Here is a 25,253-nt window from a genome sequence, read left to right on the forward strand (position 1 = left end):
AGTAGGACTCCAGGAAATCAGAACAGGGGGGCACACCAGCAAGTGCTGGATGAGGTACATATAACCAAGGAGGAGGTGAAGAAGCTGCTATGCGAACTTGACACCTCAAAGGCGGTGGGACCAGACAACATCTCTCCATGGGTCCTTAAAGAGGGAGCAGAGATATTGTGTGAGCCATTAACAAAGATCTTCAACACATCATTTGAAACTGGGCAACTCCCTGAGGTATGGAAAATGGCAAATGTAGTCCCAATTTTTAAAAAGGGAGACAGACATGAGGCACTAAACTACAGACCTGTATCACTAACGTGTATAGTATGCAAGGTCATGGAGAAGCTCATCAGGAGGAGAGTGGTGGGGCACCTGGAAAGAAACAAGCGTATAATTGACAACCAGCACGGTTTCAGGGAAGGAAAATCCTGTGTCACAAACCTACTAGAGTTTTATGACAAGGTGACAGAAGTAAGACAAGAGAGAGAGGGGTGGATCGACTGCATATTTTTGGACTGCAAGACGGCCTTCGACACAGTTCCTCACAAGAGGTTACTGCAAAAGCTAGAGGATCAGGCATACATAACAGGAAAGGCACTGCAATGGATCAAAGAATACCTGACAGGGAGGCAACAACGAGTCATGGTACGCGACGAGGTGTCAGAGTGGGCGCCTGTGACAAGCGGGGTTCCACAGGGGTCAGTCCTAGGACCTGTGCTGTTCTTGGTATATGTGAACGACATAACTGAAGGGATAGACTCAGAAGTGTCCTTGTTTGCAGATGATGCGAAGTTAATGAGAAGAATCAAATCAGATGAGGATCAGGCAGGACTACAAAGAGACCTGGACAGGCTACAAGCCTGGTCCAGCAACTGGCTCCTTGAATTTAACCCTGCCAAATGCAAAGTCATGAAGATTGGGGAAGGGCAAAGAAGACCGCAGACACAATATAGTTTAGATGGCCAAAGACTGCAAACCTCACTCAAGGAAAAAGATCTGGGGGTGAGTATAACACCGAGCATATCTCCTGAGGCGCACATCAATCAGATAACTGCTGCAGCATACGGGCGCCTGGCAAACCTACGGATAGCGTTCCGATACCTCAGTAAGGATTCGTTTAAGACTCTGTATACCATTTACGTCAGGCCCATACTGGAGTATGCAGCACCAGTTTGGAATCCACATCTACTCAAGCACGTCAAGAAATTAGAGAAAGTGCAAAGGTTTGCAACAAGACTAGTCCCAGAGCTACGGGGATTGTCCTACGAAGAAAGGTTGAGGGAAATCGGCCTGACGACACTGGAGGACAGGAGGATCAGGGGAGACATGATAACAACATATAAAATACTGCGCGGAATAGACAAGGTGGACAAAGACGGGATGTTCCAGAGAAGGGACACAGACACAAGAGGTCACAATTGGAAGTTGAAGACTCAGATGAATCAAAGGGATGTTAGGAAGCATTTCTTCAGTCACAGAGTAGTCAGGCCGTGGAATAGCCTAGAAAGTGACGTAGTGGAGACGGGAACCATATATAGTTTTAAGGCGAGGTATGATAGAGCTCATGGGGCAGGGAGAGAGAGGACCTAGTAGCAAACAGTGAAGAGGCGGGGCCAGGAGCTATGACTCGGCCCCTGCAACCACAAATAGGTGAGTACAAATAGGGGAGTACACACAGGAAGAGCTTTGATAAGGCTCGTGGAGTAGGGAAAGAGAGGGCTTAGTAGCGACCAGTGAAGAGGCGGGGCCAGGAGCTATGAATCGACCCCTGCAACCACAAATAGATGAATACACACACATACACACATTCAGTAATAAAAAATTCATCCTTTTATTCACCTATATTCATTATCAATCATAAATTCTAACATTCTTCACTTCTTATGGAATATATATATATATATTCGGAAGGTAATAAGACTAGAGAAAATAAATAATAATAATAATAATAATAATAATAATAATAATAATAATGAAGCAATCAAAATAAGTAGAGAGAAAATTAGAGTATACCTGAGGAGGTATACACACAGCCACTACCGAAAGGTCAGGAAAAGACCTCTCGTCCAAGGAAGGCTGGAAATGATTTTAGCAAACACCTGCCACGGACACCTGCAACTGATATGCAATGCACTTTCCGCCCCGTTATGCAAATTCAAGTGACACTCTTTGAGCGTCTGAACACCTGAAGCCATTGCCTGGCCTTATGGTCACGTTCTTAAGCTTCAAGACCTGAAACTGAAACCTGAGGCTTCGAACCTGGAGTGGAGTTGAATTTCAAAACTATATATATATATATATATATATATATATATATATATATATATATATATATATATATATATATATATATATATAAATATATATATATGTCGTGCCGAATATGTAAAACTGGTCAATTAGCAAGAACTCATTTAAAATTAAGTCCTTTTTAAAATTTTCTCTTATACGTTTAAAGATATATTTTTTTCATTAATTTTAATGTAAACATTTTTAATTTTGCTCCAAAAGAATCTTAGAAAACTTACCTAACCTTATTATAACAAGAACAATTTATTTTAGCCTAACCCAACTAAATATATTTTAAATTTGTTTGCAATAATTTAATACTAAACAAAAACAGTGAAATATATATTTTTTCGTTAGGTTCAGAATGATTTTGGGGAAATTATTGCACACACAAATTTTCACTTGTCCTATATGGCAAGAAGAGCATTGCTATTTAAGCCAAGATTGCAAGTTCTGCCTATTCGGCACGACATTATATATATATATATATATATATATATATATATATATATATATATATATATATGTGCAAAACAACCACTGTGAAAAAGTAGTGAAATTCCAAGCGCTTTCGTGACTACTCACATTGTCAAGGAACTATGAAAGTAATACATCAAAGGAAGGCAATTAAAGGGCTTAGACTACACCTCACAGTCAACTACCACAACAAAGAAACACCTGACGCGAGACAATACCGGACTCATGAGAAAAGAGGAACACTGCAGACCGGTATTGTCGCGCGTCAGGTGTTTCTTAGGTGTGGGAGTTGACTGTGAGATGTGGTCTAAGCCCTTTTATTGCCTTCCTTTGATGTATTACTTTCATAGTTCCTTGACAATGCGAGTAGTCACGAAAGCGCTTGGAATTTCACTACTCTTTCACAGTGGTTGTTTTGCATAATTTAAAATCATCTGTTTACTGTGATCTTATTGCATTAATGGATACCACACGACTCTTCAGAATATTCTCGGTAAGCTTTCCTAATCGTATATCTTTTGTTTCCCAGTTTTCTTCTGCACTGATCAAGTCCCACAAGTTAAAAATTCGACTTAACTTTTTAAAAAACTGTTTAAATGAACAAGTTTTGCCCAAATATCTTTTAGCCAATATCATCCTTGACATGAGAGATCGTCCTTTTGATGATTTTATGAGAATTATTCTTCAGAAACGTATTGAAATAACTAAAATACAGAAGGAAGCATTCAAAATATTGAGAAACAAAAAATACTCTTTTAATCAGGCCATTCCATCAGAATGGAAACACAGTATGTTGGATCATTGCTATAATAAACTCAGAAGAATTTGTAATGAACTCAAAAACAAACTACTAAGAAAATTAGACAATTTAATTGAAAATAGTGATTGGACAAAGCATGCTAATAACAATTTTGTAATTAACTTATCAGATGAAATTTTAGACAAACATACAACTGCTGCTCTAGGTTTTGGCCTAAGTTTTGCAACTTCAAAAAACCTTAATAATATTGAAATTGCAAAAGCCTTTTGTAACTTTGAAAAATCTTCTGATTTATCCTCTGATGAAATTAATATTAGTAAAGGAATGGTATATATCTCTATGTTAAAACCAAACATTCTCAATTGCCCTCAAAGATTCTTTAAGTCTTATGATACACTTAACAATAATAAAAATTTGCGCCTTACTAAAGCAGACAAAATAAATGCAATAGTAATTATGAAAGAAAATGATTACGAAGAAAAAATGAATAATCTCTTAGATGATACTGAAACCTATTCTAAACTTAGAAAAAATCCCTTAGAAACCGTTAACAGCAATTTCAATAAAACAATAAAACTTCTACTAAAATGCAAAGATGAATTAATTAAACAATTTACTTCCACTAATCCATCTTTACCTTACATGTATGGACTAATAAAAACACACAAACCAGGTAATCCAATCAGATCAATTATTAACTCCATAGGATCAGTTTCGTATAAATTATCCAAATGGCTTGTTGATATTTTGAGCCCTATTGTTGGTAAAATTTCTAACTTCAATGTTAAAAACAACTTAGATTTAGTTGATAAATTAAGCTCCTTGACTGGCTTAAATGATTTTATCATGGTTAGTTTTGATGTTACTTCCTTGTTTACGAAAGTTCCTGTTGATGATTTATTAAGTTTCTTATCTGAAGAACTCGTTAATTATGATTTACCATTGCCAGTTCCTACCATCATTAAACTTATGAAACTTTGCATTGTTGATGCAAAATTTGTATTTAATGATAAATTTTACACTCGGAAATTTGGTATGGCAATGGGGAATCCTCTTTCACCTGTTCTTAGTAACCTATACATGGAATTTTTTGAAACAAGATTGCTTAACACAATCCTCCCTAATAGAGCTAAATGGTTCAGATATGTCGATGATATTTTATGTCTTATGCCCAAGAATGTAGATATACACCATTTCCTTGGCAAATTAATTATTATTATTATTATTATAAAAAAGAAGCGCTAAGCCACAAGGGCTATACAGCGGCAAATTAAATAGCTTAGCCCACTCTATAAATTTTACTGTTGAATTTGAAGAAAATAACTCATTGCCTTTTCTAGATGTTTTAATTATTAAGGGTAATAATGAATTCAAATTTAAAATTCACAGAAAACCTACAAATAACTGTTCCTATGTCCACTATTATTCCTCGCATCAAGATAGAGTCAAACTGTCTGTTTTCTCATCAATGTTTTTGAGAGCTTTACGAATTTGTAGTCCAGAGTTCATAGATGAGGAAATATCCAAAATTTATGAAATAGGTAATGATTTGAAATACCCAAGAAATGTAATTGATAAATCTTTTAAAGTTGCTAGAAATACTTTTTACAATCCAAAAAGGGACAACCAGTCTTATTCAACTAAAAATATGTTGGTTCTCCCTTACCATGAAAACTTGGTTGATATGCCTTCTCTTCTTAAGACTTTTAATATTAAAGTTGTATTTAAAAATCTTGATACAGTAAAAAAAACTTTTGATAAAGAATTCCCCCCAAAATGCTGACGGATGTGCCTATAAGATTCCTTGTAAAATTTGCGATAATGTTTATTACGGTCAAACTGGTAAAAGTCTCGAACTTAGATTAAAACAACATAAATATAGCATTAGAACTGGACAAGATTCCAATGCTCTATTTATTCATGTGAGAGACTTTAACCATCCAATTGATTTTCAAAAAGTTGAGAAAGTTGTATCAAGCAAGTCCATGGTCGACAGGAATATAATTGAATCTTGTTTCATAAAAAGCAGTTTTGACAATAATATGAATATTTCCTTTGATTTGTATAAATTAGATTCATTTATAATTAATAAAATTTGGTTAGAGTTTAATAATACATTGGACAAATAATAAACCTTATTTCTTGGGTAGAATGATTTGTTGGTGGGTTGTCGTGAGGACCTGTCTAGTTGGACCAGCGGACCTACCGCAGTGTTCCTCTTTTCTCATGAGTCCGGTATTGTCGCGCGTCAGGTGTTTCTTTGTTGTGGGAGTTGACTGTGAGGTGTGGTCTAAGTCCTTTTATTGCCTTCCTTTGACGTATTACTTTCATAGTTCCTTGACAATGTGAGTAGTCACGAAAGCGCTTGGAATTTCACTACTCTTTCACAGTGGTTGTTTTGCATAATTTAAAATCACCTGTTTACTGTGATCTTATTGCATATATATATATAAATATATATATATATATATATATATATATATATATATATATATATATATATATATATATATATATATATATATATATATATATAATGTCGTGCCGAATAGGCAGAACTTGCGATCTTGGCATAAATAGCAACGCTCATCTTGCCATATAGGACAAGTGAAAATTTGTGTATACAATAATTTCGCCAAAATCATTCTGAACCTAACGAAAAAAATATATTTCATTGTGTTTGTTTAGTATTAAATTATTGTAAACAAATCTAAAATATATTTAGTTGGGTTAGGCTAAAATAAATTGTTCTTGTTATAATAAGGTTAGGTAAGTTTTCTAAGTTCCTTTTGGTGCAAAATTATAAATTTTTACATCAACATTAATGAAAAAAATATATCTTTAAACGTATAAGAGAAAATTTTAGAAAGGACTTAATTTTAAATGAGTTCTTGCTAATTGACCAGTTTTACATATTCGGCACGATATATATATATATATATATATATATATATATATATATATATATATATATATATATATATATATATATATATATATATATATATATATATATTATATATATATATATATATATATATATTATATATATATATATATATATATATATATATATATATATATATATATATATATATATATATATATATATATATATATATATATATATATATATATATATATATATATATATATATATATATATATATATATATATATTTGTCCATTATACACGGTACTGTAGTTATGTCAAACATATGTCAAACAACAGGGGTGAGGGGTTGCTGGGGTTGGCTGGACAATGAGGATAAATCCGTCAGAGGGGAGACGAAGTCGAGAGGCATAAGGGTGAGGGGAGTAAGAGGGAGGTATAGTGTAGGTTGTGGTAGTGAGAGAGAGGATAATACTGAAAGTGAGAGGGTAGATGGTGTGGGTAGATGAGACAAATTTAAACTGTACTTATAGGAGACCATGGACGATGATATATATATATATATATATATATATATATATATATATATATATATATATATATATATATATATATATATAGAGAGAGAGAGAGAGAGAGAGAGAGAGAGAGAGAGAGAGAGAGAGAGAGAGATTATCAAGAGACATCGCAGGCTTTTGACATACACATTATTTGTAATATAAATCGATCGGAACTAATACAAATTCCTCTAGCCTCTCACATATCAAGTTTTCAGCTGATATTCTCCCCCACCCTCCTCCCCTCTCCTCTCTCCCCTCCCTTCACCCCTCCCCTCTTTTCACCCCCTCCCCTCCCTCTGAATTCTAGCATTTTTCAACAACTTTTATGAAACAAAAGTCTGATCGCATTGGAATTTGGAAATTACTGGCTTGTGGCTGACAGATGAATAGCGTGTCAGAAATATCGTAAATTGACAGATCGCATGAATAAAATAATTTGGAATATCAGTCGCCGGGCGCCGATGTGACAGGCTATTGTTTTGATCGAGCTCTTCTCCCGGCTTTTCGTTTAGAAAATTTCTTCTCGTATATTTCTTGAGATGAAATTCCTGGGAATGATTGGCAGCTGGTAAAGAGTCCTGTGGAGCGTTGGTCAATATAGATTCCGTTGGTATTTGTCTCCTTATGGCAGACTTTGCTTGCCTTGATTACGCAGATAACCCGCATATAGAAGAGAGGAGCTTAAGACGATGTTTCGGTCCGATTTAGACCATTTACAAAGTCACAAGTCATGGTGCAAGTTGGACCGAAGCGTCGTCAGGGCCTCTTCTAAGTGCGGGTTATTTGTGTATTGTTCCAGTCACGGTATTGTGCCTTTTCTTTTGTTATTACCTTGGTTGATATGTTTACATTATACACGATACTTTATCTAGTTCAAAGTTGATAATTCTTCTCACGTCACGTTGTTCTGTGGTCTGGTAGACAACGCTCTCGCCTTTCACTCAGTGTCCGTGGTTCAATTCCCGGTCTGGTGGAAACATTGGGTGTGTTTTCTTACTCCTACTGTCCCCGTTCACCTAGCAGTAAGTAGGTACCTGGGTGTTAGTCGACTGGTGTGGGTGGGATCCTGGGGGACAAAATCCTCTATCACGCACTGACTTTGAGTTATCCTGGATGGCTAACCCTCCGGGGTTAAAAATCCTAAGAAAATCTTGTCTTAGCCTCAGTGTGGACTTCCAAGATCACTGATATCTGCTTTTCCGGATGTACTTTGTCGAACTTATTGTTAATTATAGCTGCGTTTCTTTATTCTTATATTGGAGTCTAAGTCACTCACTGACCTGCTATAGTGTCTGGTTTGTTGTGCGCTCGAACCTCTGTTCGGCGAGTCGTTGATAGTCGTATTATTGCTATTTCCGGCATCTCTAATTTTCAGTCGATATTTTTCAGCTGTAAGTAAACCTTTAAGGAATATACACTGAGAAATATACATATCTTGGTAAAAATACCCTGTTTGCTATTGTTGTTTAGCAATAGCGAGTATGAACACTAATGCACAAGCTACACAATGTGCAAATGAGTTGTAGTGAATTTTGAACTCACAACTGAGTTAATTCACTGCAAAGACCACCATTCTGCTGTTATCCTTCCCCTCAACTATGTCACAGTTCTCTCAACTATCCTCAGAATCCTTACTCTAGAGCTCTTAATGATCCTCTTCCATTGAAATAAAATTAATAACCCTTACTGCATCAAGAGTACAATAATAGTGGAACGGATCATTATTTTCCCTCAGGTAGAGTAGCGCCACTGTTCAAAATGTACCCGCATTATAAGCCATCTGATGTTCTATCATTTTTACATTATCCTTGATAATGTCAGAAATCACGAAAGTGCTTTGAATTTAACTATTTTTCACAGTGGTTGTTCTGCATATAACAATATTGCCTGTTTACTGTAAGCCAGCGGAAGGCCTCGGTCAAATGACCAAAAGCTTCAGCGGCTGGCCATCATATAACAGACTAGAGTCGATAAGCACTTGTTTTGCTTCCTAACAAATCTTACCTAACCTGCTTACTACGACCTGGCTGCAAAAAAAATATTTATATTGCTGGACTGCTTACCCTATTTTTTTTTTACCTCAGCCAGTTTTGTCAATTCCACTGAGATTATTGTTCTTTTCACTGCATGACAAGCTAATTAAAATTCCCTAACTAGCTGCAAAATATGCAGGTTTCTCCCCGCATTAAGAACCAGGAAGAATTCTTTTCTCCCTCTCTCCCTGAAAACAGGTTAAGCCTCACACGAATGGATAGCAATCTGTGGCACAACGATTTAATCAACATTTAATCAAGTCTCCTATTCTTGAATTGCTTCTGGTTGCACTGACGTCCAATTAGAAATCAATTAATCTAATTTCGGAGTGGAGATGAGAGTAGCCGTTCGTTAGAGAAGCGAATTAGGATATATTTGTAAAAACTTTTAGGTAGGTGACGAGATGGATTATCGTAGCGATGTGGTATGTGTTAATACCTTTCTCCAGACTCTTCTGAGGATATTACGACTTTCTTATAACGATAAGTAACGTGTAGATAATGAGCTTGTAGGGTGCAGGATATGTTATTAGCTATTAAATTCAGGAAAATAAGCATACACACACACAGAGGCCAGTAGCGAGGAGCTGTGACACGACCCCTGCAACCACAAATAGGTGAGTGCACACACACACGCACACATGATTATATATATATATATATATATATATATATATATATATATATATATATATATATATATATATATATATATATATATATATATATATATATATATATAAGTTCCTAATAGAGCTGGGTGAAAAGCTCATCATAGAAACTAAGGACCACAGGGCGACCAGCTTCCTCTTTCAGAGACTCAGTGTTGCTATCCAGAGAGGAAATGCCTGCAGCATTCTGGGCACGCGGCCCACCGCCGGGGAGCTGGACGAAGTATTCGAGATGTAGCTCTGAGTTACCAATGTTGTTTTACTTTCTATCGTATTTTTGTGAATGTTTTGTCAATGTATTTTGTCTTTAAATAAAATATATATATAAAATATAAGGGGTGGTAGGAGAAAATTCTCAGATAGCTTCGGGGAGAACCTTGAGTTTTCCCTGAAGCAAGTTTATTCTTTTCTCTGAGGATGAGGGTCCCCAGGACAGTTCTAGAGGTGGTACCTCCCTATATTATATATATATATATATATATATATATATATATATATATATATATATATATATATATATATATATATATATATATATATATGTGTATATATATATATATATATATATATATATATATATATATATATATATTATATATATATATATATTAATTATTTGTGAGATGTAACAATATTTTTAACGATGTTAGTAAAGGTGTTAAGTGATGAACTTCTGGCTTCGTCAGACCTTAAAGTTCTCCAAAATCCCCTGCATAACCATACGATTTATTCATGCATTATCAAGTGTGATCAAGTTAGCAGAAAACTTACTAATTTAAAATATATTTTTCCCTGTCAAGATTACCCATTATATACCTCTGTAATCTGTAAATACCTTTTGTAACTTGCAATGATTGTGACCAGATCTACCTGGAGTTCATTACCTTTGTAACCTGCTCACTTATCAGATTTTGGGGCCCAGTACCTGGAGCCATCATGTACCTCTGTAATCTGTGCAAGAATGGTATATAATACCGACAAGATGAAATTAAGACACATGTGCAACATCTGGGTATCTTTATTGTAGACGTTTCGCCAACCAACTGGAATTTGTATTGATAAAGCCACTGGTTGGCGAAACGTTTACAATAAAGATACCCAGATGTTGCACATGTGTCTTAATTTCACCTCTGCAATCTTTTGACTACCGCCCACAGGATGGGTATGGGGTGACTACCGCCCACAGGATGGGTATGGGGTGACTACCGCCCACAGGATGGGTATGGTGTGACTACCGCCCACAGGATGGGTATGTGGGTGACTACCGCCCACAGGATGGGTATGTGGGTGACTACCGCCCACAGGATGGATATGTGGGTGACTACCGCCCACAGGATGGGTATGTGGGTGACTACCTCCCACAGGATGGGTATGGGGTGACTACCACCCACAGGATGGGTATGGGGTGACTACCGCCCACGGGATGGGTATGGGGTGACTACCGCCCACAGGATGGGTATGGGGTGACTACCGCCCACAGGATGGGTATGGGGTGACTACCGCCCACAGGATGGGTATGGGGTGACTACCGCCCACAGGATGGGTATGGGGTGACTACCGCCCACAGGATGGGTATGGGGTGACTACCGCCCACAGGATGGGTATGGGGTGACTACCGCCCACAGGATGGGTATGGGGTGACTACCGCCCACAGGATGGGTATGGGGTGACTACCGCCCACAGGATGGGTATGGGGTGACTACCGCCCACAGGATGGGTATGGGGTGACTACCGCCCACAGGATGGGTATGGGGTGACTACCGCCCACAGGATGGGTATGGGGTGACTACCGCCCACAGGATGGGTATGGGGTGACTACCGCCCACAGGATGGGTATGGGGTGACTACCGCCCACAGGATGGGTATGGGGTGACTACCGCCCACAGGATGGGTATGGGGTGACTACCGCCCACAGGATGGGTATGGGGTGACTACCGCCCACAGGATGGGTATGGGGTGACTACCGCCCACAGGATGGGTATGGGGTGACTACCGCCCACAGGATGGGTATGGGGTGACTACCGCCCACAGGATGGGTATGGGGTGACTACCGCCCACAGGATGGGTATGGGGTGACTACCGCCCACAGGATGGGTATGGGGTGACTACCGCCCACAGGATGGGTATGGGGTGACTACCGCCCACAGGATGGGTATGGGGTGACTACCGCCCACAGGATGGGTATGGGGTGACTACCGCCCACAGGATGGGTATGGGGTGACTACCGCCCACAGGATGGGTATGGGGTGACTACCACCCACAGGATGGGTATGGGGTGACTACCACCCACAGGATGGGTATGGGGTGACTACCACCCACAGGATAGGTATGGGGTGACTACCACCCACAGGATGGGTATGGGGTGACTACCACCCACAGGATGGGTATGGGGTGACTACCACCCACAGGATGGGTATGGGGTGACTACCATCCACAGGATAGGTATGGGGTGACTACCATCCACAGGATAGGTATGGGGTGACTACCACCCACAGGATGGGTATGGGGTGACTACCGCCCACAGGATGGGTATGGGGTGACTACCGCCCACAGGATGGGTATGGGGTGACTATCGCCCACAGGATGGGTATGGGGTGACTACCACCCACAGGATAGGTACGGGGTGACTACCACCCACAGGATAGGTATGGGGTGACTACCACCCACAGGATAGGTACGGGGTGACTACCATCCACAGGATAGGTACAGGGTGACTACCATCCACAGGATAGGTACGGGGTGACTACCATCCACAGGATAGGTACGGGGTGACTACCATCCACAGGATGGGTATGGGGTGACTACCGCCCACAGGATGGGTATGGGGTGACTATCGCCCACAGGATGGGTATGGGGTGACTACCACCCACAGGATGGGTATGGGGTGACTACCACCCACAGGATGGGTATGGGGTGACTACCACCCACAGGATGGGTATGGGGTGACTACCACCCACAGAATAGGTATGGGGTGACTACCACCCACAGGATAGGTACGGGGTGACTACCATCCACAGGATAGGTACGGGGTGACTACCATCCACAGGATAGGTATGGGGTGACTACCATCCACAGGATAGGTATGGGGTGACTACCACCCACAGGATGGGTACGGGGTGACTACCACCCACAGAATAGGTACGGGGTGACTACCACCCACAGGATAGGTATGGGGTGACTACCACCCACAGGATGGGTATGGGGTGACTACCACCCACAGAATAGGTATGGGGTGACTACCACCCACAGGATGGGTATGGGGTGACTACCACCCACAGAATAGGTATGGGGTGACTACCACCCACAGGATAGGTACGGGGTGACTACCACCCACAGGATAGGTACGGGGTGACTACCACCCACAGGATGAGTATGGGGTGACTACCACCCACAGGATAGGTATGGGGTGACTACCACCCACAGGATGAGTATGGGGTGACTACCACCCACAGGATAGGTATGGGGTGACTACCACCCACAGGATGAGTATGGGGTGACTACCACCCACAGGATATGTATGGGGTGACTACCACCCACAGGATGAGTATGGGGTGACTACCACCCACAGGATAGGTACGGGGTGACTACCACCCACAGGATGAGTATGGGGTGACTATCGCCCACAGGATGGTTATGGGGTGACTACCACCCACAGGATGGGTACGGGGTGACTACCACCCACAGGATAGGTATGGGGTGACTACCACCCACAGGATAGGTACGGGGTGACTACCATCCACAGGATAGGTACGGGGTGACTACCACCCACAGAATAGGTACGGGGTGACTACCACCCACAGAATAGGTATGGGGTGACTACCACCCACAGGATGGGTATGGGGTGACTACCACCCACAGGATGGGTATGGGGTGACTACCACCCACAGAATAGGTATGGGGTGACTACCACCCACAGGATGGGTATGGGGAGCACAATAAACATACTAAACTAACTAAACCTGTCAAGATTCATAACAAACTACAGTGAAATGTTATTTTCCAGAGTATTTTCAACTATCTATAAAATCTGCGACTAATTAAGAAACTGTTTATAATTTCAAGATATAATTTGATAGGGAGGGGGATAGTCTTTTAAAAATTAAATGATTTCATGCGAGTTTTTCCTATATTTACAAAATCGGTAAATATTTACACTAATTTACAAATGTGCTTGAAATATACACATCTAAAAATATACTTATTTATAAGTATACTTTTCAATAAATATACTTCTTGTAATATTCTCTTAGTAAAGTAAAAGGACACAAATACAACTAATGTGACATTTTATTGTGGCAACGTTTCGCTCTCCAGGAGCTTTATCAAGCCATTAAGGTAATGGCTTGATAAAGCTCCTGGAGAGCGAAACGTTGCCACAATAAGATGTCACATTAGTTGCACTTGTGTCCTTTTACTTTACATATTGTCATTAATTCTACCAACTTTATTACAAGATTCTCTTAGTAAATAGTCTCTCTCTCTCTCTATCTCTCTCATATCTCTCTCATATCTATGTCTTTCCCGACAGTTCCGCCTGAGAGGGTAGAGATAATATCTCATCTCTCACCTGTGGTCCCGGGAGATAGGAACGACGTGACGTGCCAAGCAGTAGGAGGTAAGTTTGGTCTGTTTAGCGGTTCCATATTTTTGTAAGTACGTTTTGACATTTTTTTAGTAATAATGCTGGTAAAATTGTTAATTTGTTAGGAAGAAATGTAAGGTAAAAGGAGGTTTGTCAACGGCTTTGTCAACGGCTTGACAAAGCCGTTGACAATCCTTCTTCAAGGCAGTGAGAGGTCGTTCTTGAAGGCGGTGAGAGGTCGTTCTTGAAGGCGGTGAGAGGTCGTTCTTGAAGGCGGTGAGAGGTCGTTCTTGAAGGCGGTGAGAGGTCGTTCTTGAGGGTCAGTTCTCCCACACACAGAGTCGTCAATCACGTCAGCTGTCAGCGGCACCTTTGGTACAGCGGACCGGTCCACTGAACCCTATGAGACTGGATTTACATCATCCTCTAATGGCAAGAAATGAGTGTGTGTTGAGAGGTAGCTCTTTTCTTTATTCTTTCTCCTTCTTTTGCTCCTTTTTCTTATCTTGTTTGCTTTGTTTGTCTTTTCTCCACATCTCTACCTTTCTCTCTCATTCATTCATATATATATATATATATATATATATATATATATATATATATATATATATATATATATATATATATATATATATATATGTGTGTGTGTGTGTGTGTGTGTGTGTGTGTGTGTGTGTGTGTGTACACTCACTCACCTAGTTGAGGTTGCAGGGGTTGAGTCCAAGCTCCTGGTGTGTGTGTGTGTGTGTGTGTGTATTAGGGGTCAGGTCACGCCTCGGGTTGCGGGCGGTTCTCCTGTTCAACATTTAGGTATCTATATTACCAAGACATTTCGCCAACCAGTGGCTTGCGACAGGTTGGTCCCGCCCACCTTTAATGCTGCCTTCTGCTTCTGCTTCTACTGCAGACTGATCAAGGCAAAGGAACTACACACTCATGATAATTCCTGAATTCAAGTGAAGATGCGACTGGTTGGCAAAAGTCTTAGTTCATTGCCACGTTTCCATCAATCTTTGATGTTTCGTCATGCCTTAAGAAGAGATCGTGATGTGTGGTAAGTCCTCCTCTGTTCCAATGAGCCACGGACGCTACAATAGGATGATTTCCAAATAAGCACTTTCTCTGACATGGTTGCATCAGCAGCAAGAATCTGTGCCTCTAATACCTCATCCATCACCCCCGCCTCAGTTCGAAACCACGTAAATTCTTCAGTTTATTCACAATCCTCCGTTACGATTTTTCAGGGATAACACCCCCTTAATTGCAATCGTTCATCTTTCTTCGGCAGGTTCTCCAGTAGCTAGCGTGGTGTGGGTGCAGGGAGGCCGTCCAGTGGACCACAACAGCACCGTACAAGAAAACGTAGTCTTTAACAGCCTGGAGGTACCGGCCTCTTGTACTGACCTCTTCCTACCCTTCACCTGCCGAGCGTCCAATAACGAAGTCACCACTCCTGCCACAGCTACCTACAGTAGAAACGTTACATGTACGTCTAATGGAGGATTCCCATACTGCCATCTTCCTGTATAAAGAACTAAATGGCACAATTCCCTGATTGGTACAATACACAAATAACCAGCATATACAGGAGAGAGAAACCTACCTCGACGTCACGGTCTGACTTGGGCCATTTACAAGGTCACACTCTCACAGTGTGACTTTGTAAATGGTCCAAGTCGGTTCGAAACGTCGTCGTAAGTTCCTCTCTCCTATGTGCTGTTTTTTCTGTAACTTCCTATATCATAATGGACAGGGGATCGAACCAAGGCGCCTGTCAGTTCATATACAGTCGTTCATTACAAAGCCTAGGTTCACTATGGTTCTGAAGGATCAAATGTGAGGGAAGCTGAAGTATGAGACACTTGTTTATCATTTGGGAATCTTTAATGAGGAAATGTTTCGCCAACCAGTGACTTCTTCAGTCCAGTACACCGAAGAACGGTGGAAGATCAGGAGGAGTTTGAGGTAATCAGTCCCCGTTCTCCTTTGTATTAGACTGATGAAGCCAGTGGCTGGTGAAACGTTTCCTCAGTAATGATACATACATACTGTGATCTTATTGTGTATATATATATATATATATATATATATATATATATATATATATATATATATATATATATATATATATAGCGTGTGTGTGTGTGTGTGTGTGTGTGTGTGTGTGTGTGTGTGTGTGTGTGTGTGTGTGTGTGTGTGTGTGATTGACATATCCTCTCTTATTGTAATATTTATGTGTTAAGTTTTCTGTGAGTGCTTGAAGACGTCTTCCCGTGGTCAGGTGGTCCCGTTAGCGTGAGAGTCGAGGCGTCGGAAACACCGCTTGTGGAGGGACGGGAAGCGGAAGTGACATGCACGGCTACCGGCACGAATCCACCTGCACGTATTATCTGGTACCAGCAAGGTCGTACTGTCGAAGAGGACTTTATTAATGTAAGTGTGTGTGTGTGTGTGTGTGTGTGTGTGTGTGTGTGTGTGTTCAGCTCCTGGGTCCCGAGATTGCCTATACTACTACTACCACCTTTTAACAACCCTGAGGCTGAATAAATACTTCCTGACATCCGTGGTACTCATCTCTATTTTCAACTCCCAACTATGCCCTCGTACACCCGTTTCAAGCCTCTTGAACAGTCTACCCCTATCTGACCTATCAACTCCCCTAAATATTTTGAAAGCATTAGTTCTTTTAGTCTCCCTTCTTTTCTCATTATCCTTAAACTCTGACATTAGTACCTTTGTATATCCTCCAGCGTTTTAACTTAAATTAAAGGTTTAATGCTGGTACTTGTGTGTAAAATCAGCATTTACGTATACATGCAGTATTCACACGTGTGCACACAGTATTCACAATATTCCCACTTGTACCCACAGTATTTACACCAGTACACAGTATTTACACCAGCATACACAGTATTCCCACTTGTACACACAGTATTTACACCAGTACACACAGTATTTACACCAGTATACACAGTATTCCCACTTGTATCCACAGTATTTACACCAGTACACACAGTATTTACACCAGTATACACAGTATTCCCACTTGTATTCCCAGTATTTACACCAATACACACAGTATTCATAAGTATACATAGTGTATGTATATTACAACAGTGGGTGAGGATGACCAGTGGGCCAGGTCGCCTCTGATAAGGCCATGAATTATGGCGTTTTATCTTAAATAACTTCTTGCGTTTGATTCATGTTCGTTTTATTGAAGCGAGTCGGAAATTGCATGTATAAATCACTCTGGACTTCTTCGCTTATGATTCAGAGTTTACTGCAGCTGTTTGCCTTCCACCTCGAGTTTTAAGTATTAAGGTAAACTTTAAGTTATTGTTGCCAGTGATGTAAACTTTATTTCTCTCAATATTGAGGTAAACTTTAAATCAGTGTTGTGTTGAGGTAAACTATAAAATCTGTTGTGTTGAGGTAAACTATAAAATCTGTTGTGTTGAGGTAAACTTTAAAATCTGTTGTGTTGAGGCAAACCTTAAAATCTGTTGTGTTGAGGCAAACCTTAAAATCTGTTGTGTTGAGGTAAACCTTAAAATCTGTTGTGTTGAGGTAAACCTTAAAATCTGTTGTGAGGTAAACCTTAAAATCTGTTGTGTTGAGGCAAACCTTAAAATCTGTTGTGTTGAGGCAAACCTTAAAATCTGTTGTGTTGAGGCAAACCTTAAAATCTGTTGTGTTGAGACAAACCTTAAAATCTGTTGTGTTGAGGTAAACCTTAAAATCTGTTGTGTTGAGGCAAACCTTAAAATCTGTTGTGTTGAGGTAAACCTTAAAATCTGTTGTGTTGAGGCAAACCTTAAAATCTGTTGTGAGGTAAACCTTAAAATCTGTTGTGAGGTAAACCTTAAAATCTGTTGTGTTGAGGTAAACCTTAAAATCTGTTGTGTTGAGGTAAACCTTAAAATCTGTTGTGTTGAGGTAAACCTTAAAATCTGTTGTGTTGAGGTAAACCTTAAAATCTGTTGTGTTGAGGTAAACCTTAAAATCTGTTGTGTTGAGGCAAACCTTAAAATCTGTTGTGTTGAGGCAAACCTTAAAATCTGTTGTGTTGAGGCAAACCTTAAAATCTGTTGTGTTGAGGCAAACCTTAAAATCTGTTGTGTTGAGGCAAACCTTAAAATCTGTTGTGTTGAGGTAAACTTAAAATCTGTTGTGCTGAGGTAAACCTTAAAATCTGTTGTGTTGAGGTAAACCTTAAAATCTGTTGTGTTGAGGTAAACCTTAAAATCTGTGTTCAGGTAAACCTTAAAATCTGTGTTGAGGTAAACCTTAAAATCTGTTGTGAGGTAAACCTTAAAATCTGTTGTGAGGTAAACCTTAAAATCTGTTGTGAGGTAAACCTTAAAATCTGTTGTGTTGAGGTAAACCTTAAAATCTGTTGTGTTGAGGTAAACATTAAAATCGGTTGTGTTGAGGTAAACATTAAAATCTGTTGTGTTGAGGTAAACATTAAAATCTGTTGTGTTGAGGCAAACCTTAAAATCTGTTGTGTTGAGGCAAACCTTAAAATCTGTTGTGTTGAGGTAAACCTTAAAATATGTTGTGTAAACCTTAAAATCTGAGGCAACCTTAAAATCCGTTAAAATTAAAATCTGTTGTGTTGAGGCAACCCTTAAAATCTGTTGTGTTGAGGCAACCCTTAAAATCTGTTGTGTTGAGGCAAACCTTAAAACCTGTTGTGTTGAGGCAAACCTTAAAACCTGTTGTGTTGAGGCAAACCTTAAAACCTGTTGTGTTGAGGTAAACTTTAAATCACTGTTTCACTGGAAAAATCCTCTCTCTCTGGTGTTTAATAATTTCCGCCTGGCACTGCAAAGGTGGGAAAGGATTTCAGATACAGGACTTATTTTTTGCTATATCGCGATCAACTGATCTGATTTGGTCTCGATATTCAAGATTTTTGCCAGGAAGAAGAAGGGGTTCAATCCCCCAGGAGGAGGATCGAATCTCTATCACTGCACACAACTGCATAATTCACATATTTTGTCACTGAAATATCCCCACGAGTTAATTTTTTTTCAGTTTACAAACTGTGAAGTGATTTAATGTACAAATTTGGTTATTGGTTTCTTTTTCTGTACTCTCTCTAGTTTCTTGGTTTAAAAAAACAGTGAGAAAAACACGTAATCAGTGTTTACGCGTTTTTCTAAACCAGCTTGTCGATATCTATTACCTAGGTTTATACCACAGGATTTTTGTAAATTGGCTCGTGCAATTAAACATTACTAGAAATACGTGATGGACAGTTTGCAAGGTAATAATAATAATAATAATAATAATAATAATAATAATAATAATAATAGTAGTAATAATAATATTTATTACAAGTACATGATACAACTTATACAGACCATAGTTGACATCAATGACATACTACTATATAGAAAGCCGCTTGTTAAGCAGGGAATTTCGGGAAAATTAGGTCAGTTTTGTCCCAGGATGCGACCCACACCAGTCCACTAACACTCAGGTACCCCTTTTACTGATGGGTGAACATAGACAACCGGTGTAAGGAAACACGTTCAATGTTTTCCCCCATTCGCCGGGAATCGAACCCGGACCCTTACCGTGTGAAACGAGAGCTTTTGCCACCAGGCCACGGGGCACTCCTATGTGTTACATACAGTGTGTTTTAGTCATTATATACAGCACACTTCCACAAACTTATGAATTACACAGTGTAATTACTGGACTAATACACTGTATACTTAATAAACCAATTCACCAATATTTTCCTAACGAACACATTACTAAAAGAACTCATTATCATCAAATAAAAAAAACTCACGAAACGATAAGGAACTGGGAGTGAACATTACACCAAACATATCGCCAGAGGCAAACAAGCCACCTAAGAAAAACAACATATCTGTAATCTATAATTAAAACAGATAATTGCTTCGGAAACCTCTTACATAGATTCTTGTAAAGGAACAAATGATTCGAATCTCAATGTAACGCCAGAAAACCAGGATCACAATATAATTAAATTAAAAAGAAATCTATTTCCAGAGAACAGAAAAGCTGGTAAAACAGCCACGTATGTGGAGGGAAACAGAAAATCAATTGAACATAGCAACCAAGTCAAAGACATAACCAATACAGCATCACAGCCGAACCTCAAGAAAACTATCATATCAAATGACGACACTTCAAAAAGATTATGGAACACTTAAACTGACAGGAAAGTGCGCATTGATCTCATCAGTCTGCTTTTATGGAGAGAGTAAGGGGCCAGAACCGTTGATGAAAGGGATGATAAACTAAGTGGAACTATTAATCATTGAAATGACTAATGAGTAAGTGAGGGGTTCGTAATGGAGCTTGACACATCAAAGGCATCAGGGCCAGATGGAATATTACCGAGAATATTAAGATAAGGAGCAGATATCCTCCCTTAGATACTTTCATTGATCATCAAATCTGGTGGCCTGGTGGTTACAGCTCTCGCTTCACACGGTGAGGGCCTGGGTTCGATTCCCAGCCAGAGTAGAAACATTGGGCGTGTTTCTTTCCACCTGTTGTCTATGTTTCCCATCAGTAAAATGGGTACCTGGGTGTTAGTCGACTGGTGTGGGTCGCATCCTGGGACACTGACCTAATTTACCCGAAATGCCCAGCATAAAAAGGGGCTTCTATAGAGTAATATGTCATTGATGTCAGCTATGGTCTGTATACCTTGTACATATACTTATAGTAAATAAAATATAGAGAAAAGAATAGTTTAAACCGGATATATACCTGGAGTATACCTGGATAGGGTTCCAGGGGTCAACGTCCCCCCCCCCACGGCCCGGTCCGTCACCAGGCCTTATGAATCATTAAAGGTATACAATGCCGTCAAGATAATAAATAAGTCACATCACCAAGGTATATTTATCAGGAACAGGTATCGCTAAACAGAGACATCTTCTCATTACTGTATATATCTGCAATGAATTGAGCAAACATCACTAGTTGCCTGAAATCTCTACAATAACGATACCCACATTTTGCATATGATGCCTGATACTGAGTACGCAGCACCAGTGTGAAGCCATCACCTGACCGTAGCATAACTCGATAATACTGAAAAGAATACTTTCACACAGGTGCTTGAGTAAAGGGGAATATCTAAGAAAATTGAAGGAGCTAGACTTTCAATTATATGTAAAATAAAGAATTGGAAGGGATATATTCACTGCATACAAAATACTACACATAATAGATAGGTCAGTTGGAAATTACACACTCACATGATATTCAGAGACAACAGAACACCTCCACAACATTGGTAAACAAATAGAAAAAAATAATTGAACAACGAGACCGTCAAAACGGACGTCACACACAAGTTCAAAAACGGACGTCACACACAAGTTCAAAAACGGACGTCACACACAAGTTCAAAAACGGACGTCACACACAAGTTAAAAAACGGACGTCACACACAAGTTAAAAAACGGACGTCACACACAAGTTCAAAAACGGACGTCACACACAAGTTCAAAAACGGACATCACACACAAGTTCAAAAACGGACGTCACACACAAGTTCAAAAACGGACGTCACACACAAGTTCAAAAACGGACGTCACACACAAGTTCAAAAACGGACGTCACACACAAGTTCAAAAACGGACGTCACACACAAGTTCAAAAACGGACGTCACACACAAGTTCAAAAGCAAATAATAATCTCCAGTTCAATATTTTAAAAAAATTTTGAGGATTATGAAGAAATATTTAGGGAATTTAATTTTTCCACTTAAATCGGGGAAATTAGGTCAGTGTCCCAGGATGCGACCCACACCAGTCGACTAACACCCAGGTACTCCATTTACTGATGGGTGAACATAGATTTTAATGGCGTTCACCACACACTCAAAAAGGCAATTCTTAATAGGTGACTTCATTACTTCATCCACAATCAACATAACATCACGGTTCACCAACGATAATACAAAAATATGACCGTGACATCAACACATCAACAACACATCCCCAACACATCACCTCCAGAGAGAGAAAGAGAAAAATAAAACTCTCAGTTTATGGTTTTCTTGTCAACAATTACAGCTCATATTTCTCCCCACCAATTTCGGGGCAAATTGGTAGCCTCATCAGGTTGACGTTGAGACGTCTGTGAATGAAGAAGGAATAGTGGTAGAAGAATGAACGCAGATGGAGAGAAGATATCTTCATTCACCTAGAATTACGTGTGTACTAGCCAATTTGTGCTAGCATGGTAGTCGAGGCTTGAAACACACTGTCATTAATAACTCCTATTACCCTGAGGTGTTTCTTGATTTTACACTGAATATTAAATTTGCCTTTATTACTGCCCCATATACCTTGATTCACAACCCTATCGCCCCTACAGGTAGAAATATATGTCCTTATAACACCTGTTGTCCCTGTTCACCTAGCAGTAAGTAGGTACCTGGGTATTAGTCGACTGGTGTGGGTTATATCCCGAGGACTGAATTAACCTACGTTGCTCTGACTGATTTCAGTCAGGTCTGTATACATTTTATCATGCACCTGTAGAAATAATGATAATAATAATAATTATTATTATTAGACTGGTGTATTTTGTTTATTGAGAAAGGTACAAATATATACAACCTCCTCTTTAGTGCTTTATAAACCTCTGCTTAGTAGCGAAACAGTCAAAATACTGGGTTGTGCATCCTTGTATTTCTTCTTATATACGTCAGTGTTTCGCCCCCAAAGCATTTTCTACCATACCGTTGGGTCGTTTGTGTTCTAGTTTTCTTTGTTTTCAAAACGTTTGTAGTTATATATCCTGTTATGTCTCCCTGTTATTCCTCCCTGTTATATCTCCCTGTAAGGTGTACATAGTAACATCTCTGGTGTGTGGGTGTGTGTGTGTGTGTGTGTGTGTGTGTGTGGGTGTGTGTTTGTACTCGCCTATTTGTACTCACCTATTTGTGGTTGCAGGGGCCGAGTCACAGCTCCTGGCCCTGCCTCTTTGCTGATTGCTACTAGGTCCTCTCTCTCCCTGCTCCATGAGCTCTATCATACCTCGCCTTAAAACTATGTATGGTTCCCGCCTCCACTACGTCACTTTCTAGGCTATTCCACGGCCTGACTACTCTATGACTGAAGAAATACTTCCTAACATCCCTTTGATTCATCTGAGTCTTCAACTTCCAATTGTGACCTCTTGTGTCTGTGTCCCTTCTCTGGAACTTCCTGTCTTTGTCCACCTTGTCTATTCCGCGCAGTATTTTATATGTCGTTATCATGTCTCCCCTGACCCTCCTGTCCTCCAGTGTCGTTAGTGTGTGTGTGTGTGTGTGTGTGTGTGTGTGTGTGTGTGTGTGTGTGTGTGTGTGTGTGTGTGTGTGTGTGTATTTTAGCACTTTTCACAAGCATTCCCATATATTTACGTACCGATATGTTCTCACGAGAACACTGAAGACAAGTGAACTTTAAAACGAATTCTTTGCAGTTATTAATTTGCGTATTTTCTTGATAATTTTACGTGTTCTGATAATTAACCTGTTCTCCGGAGTTCTGATAATTTAGAACATTCCATAACAATGGCATTGGTCAGTATATTTCATGCAATATATTCTTTATATAATTACAGTATTCATTTATCGTTAATTAAAATGAGATGAAATTCTGAAATTAAGTTAAGAGGGTGAGATTATTGTGGGTTTGCAGTCCTGTTACTGGAATTTCTTTATCGTCAATTTTTAATGGCTACAAAAAGTGTTTAATCATTTTTTCTTCACTACTACAACTAATAATAAATATTATTACTACTAATTCTACTGATACTACTACCAATGCTCCTACTACTAATAATAACAGTAATAATATAACAACATTGTCATCAATCTCTCTGTCTTCAAACGTAAACTCTGAAGACCAGTGATTGATGGTTACAGGGCTGTTGTCGTCGTCGAGACAGTGTGGAGATATTTTTGACAGGCTTCTGAGTGCTCCATTTGCAAGCCAATCTCAATGACCCTTCCTGAAAGCTATCTCCAGTTTCCTATCTTAACTGTGCGCCAGCTCAGGCTCTCTTTTATTCCTTTCAGCTTTTCGTTTTATTGGGAAACGTATTGTCTTTATTGGCCGGATCGAAATCCAGGCCGAGGTGACGGGATTTTCACGGCTAGGCTAAGATGTCTGTCATGGAAACTTAAATTTCGTGTTTTGTGTCGTATTTTCTGGCTATATTTCACCTGTAAGAAGAAGGAATTCTTACTTTTGTGTAAAGCTCTTGTTGGCCCTCTATGGATGCTCTCTGACCTGAACTTCTGGAACTCTTACTTCTCATTATTGTCCTTAAGGTATTTCGCCAGTAAAGATTTCTCCACGTACATATGGCACTTATTTTATCTGATCAACCTTATCGTGTCTCTTAACCACAAGAGTGAATGAGGCGGACATTCACTTGTTGTCACTCACATCACAGTAGCAAAAACTGCCTTCCACTGTCTTCTTGAATAATTTATTACTATTGTGACTAGATATAACCATGTAAACAGCTAAATAACACTGCAACTTTGTGACCCAGTCCCTGGACCCATGTACATTATTGATCACCTTCTTCTTGTTGCATACAAATCAATAATAGGATAGTTATCAATAAAGATTTCAGATAAAGGCCAGCATCTCTCTCTCAGCCCTCGCACAGAGGGGAAAAAATTAAGCAGACCACCGATAATTGCAGGTGACAAGACAGGACAAGGAGACAGTGAGTGTGTTGAGCATATTACCCACAAGACATCATCACGGTCGCCAGCTTCTCTGTCGAGCGGAAAATCCAAGTCTTCCTCTGGCCACTATAGAGGAAATTTTTACCTTGAACGTTGCATGTAAGTTCTTCTAAGTGATTTCCTTTGATTTTTACATTTATTTACATTTATTTACATTTACATATTAAGAATTATATATATATATTTTATTTTATATTTATTAACACACTGGCCGATTCCCACCAAGGCAGGGTGGCC

General features: G+C 39.5%; 1 protein-coding gene across 1 annotated transcript in view; it reads left to right on the forward strand.

Moving 5' to 3' along the window:
• Positions 1-25,253, forward strand: part of LOC128703275 (nephrin) — a 73,303-nt gene that overhangs the window by 9,749 nt on the left and 38,301 nt on the right. Inside the window, exons 3-6 of the mRNA XM_070103240.1 lie at positions 14,203-14,289; positions 15,545-15,742; positions 16,538-16,689; positions 24,971-25,115. Coding sequence (XP_069959341.1) covers positions 14,203-14,289; positions 15,545-15,742; positions 16,538-16,689; positions 24,971-25,115 — 582 coding nt within the window. The remainder of the gene's footprint in view (positions 1-14,202; positions 14,290-15,544; positions 15,743-16,537; positions 16,690-24,970; positions 25,116-25,253) is intronic.

Source organism: Cherax quadricarinatus, chromosome 85 (genome assembly GCF_038502225.1).
Source record: "Cherax quadricarinatus isolate ZL_2023a chromosome 85, ASM3850222v1, whole genome shotgun sequence".
NCBI lineage: Eukaryota > Metazoa > Arthropoda > Malacostraca > Decapoda > Parastacidae > Cherax > Cherax quadricarinatus.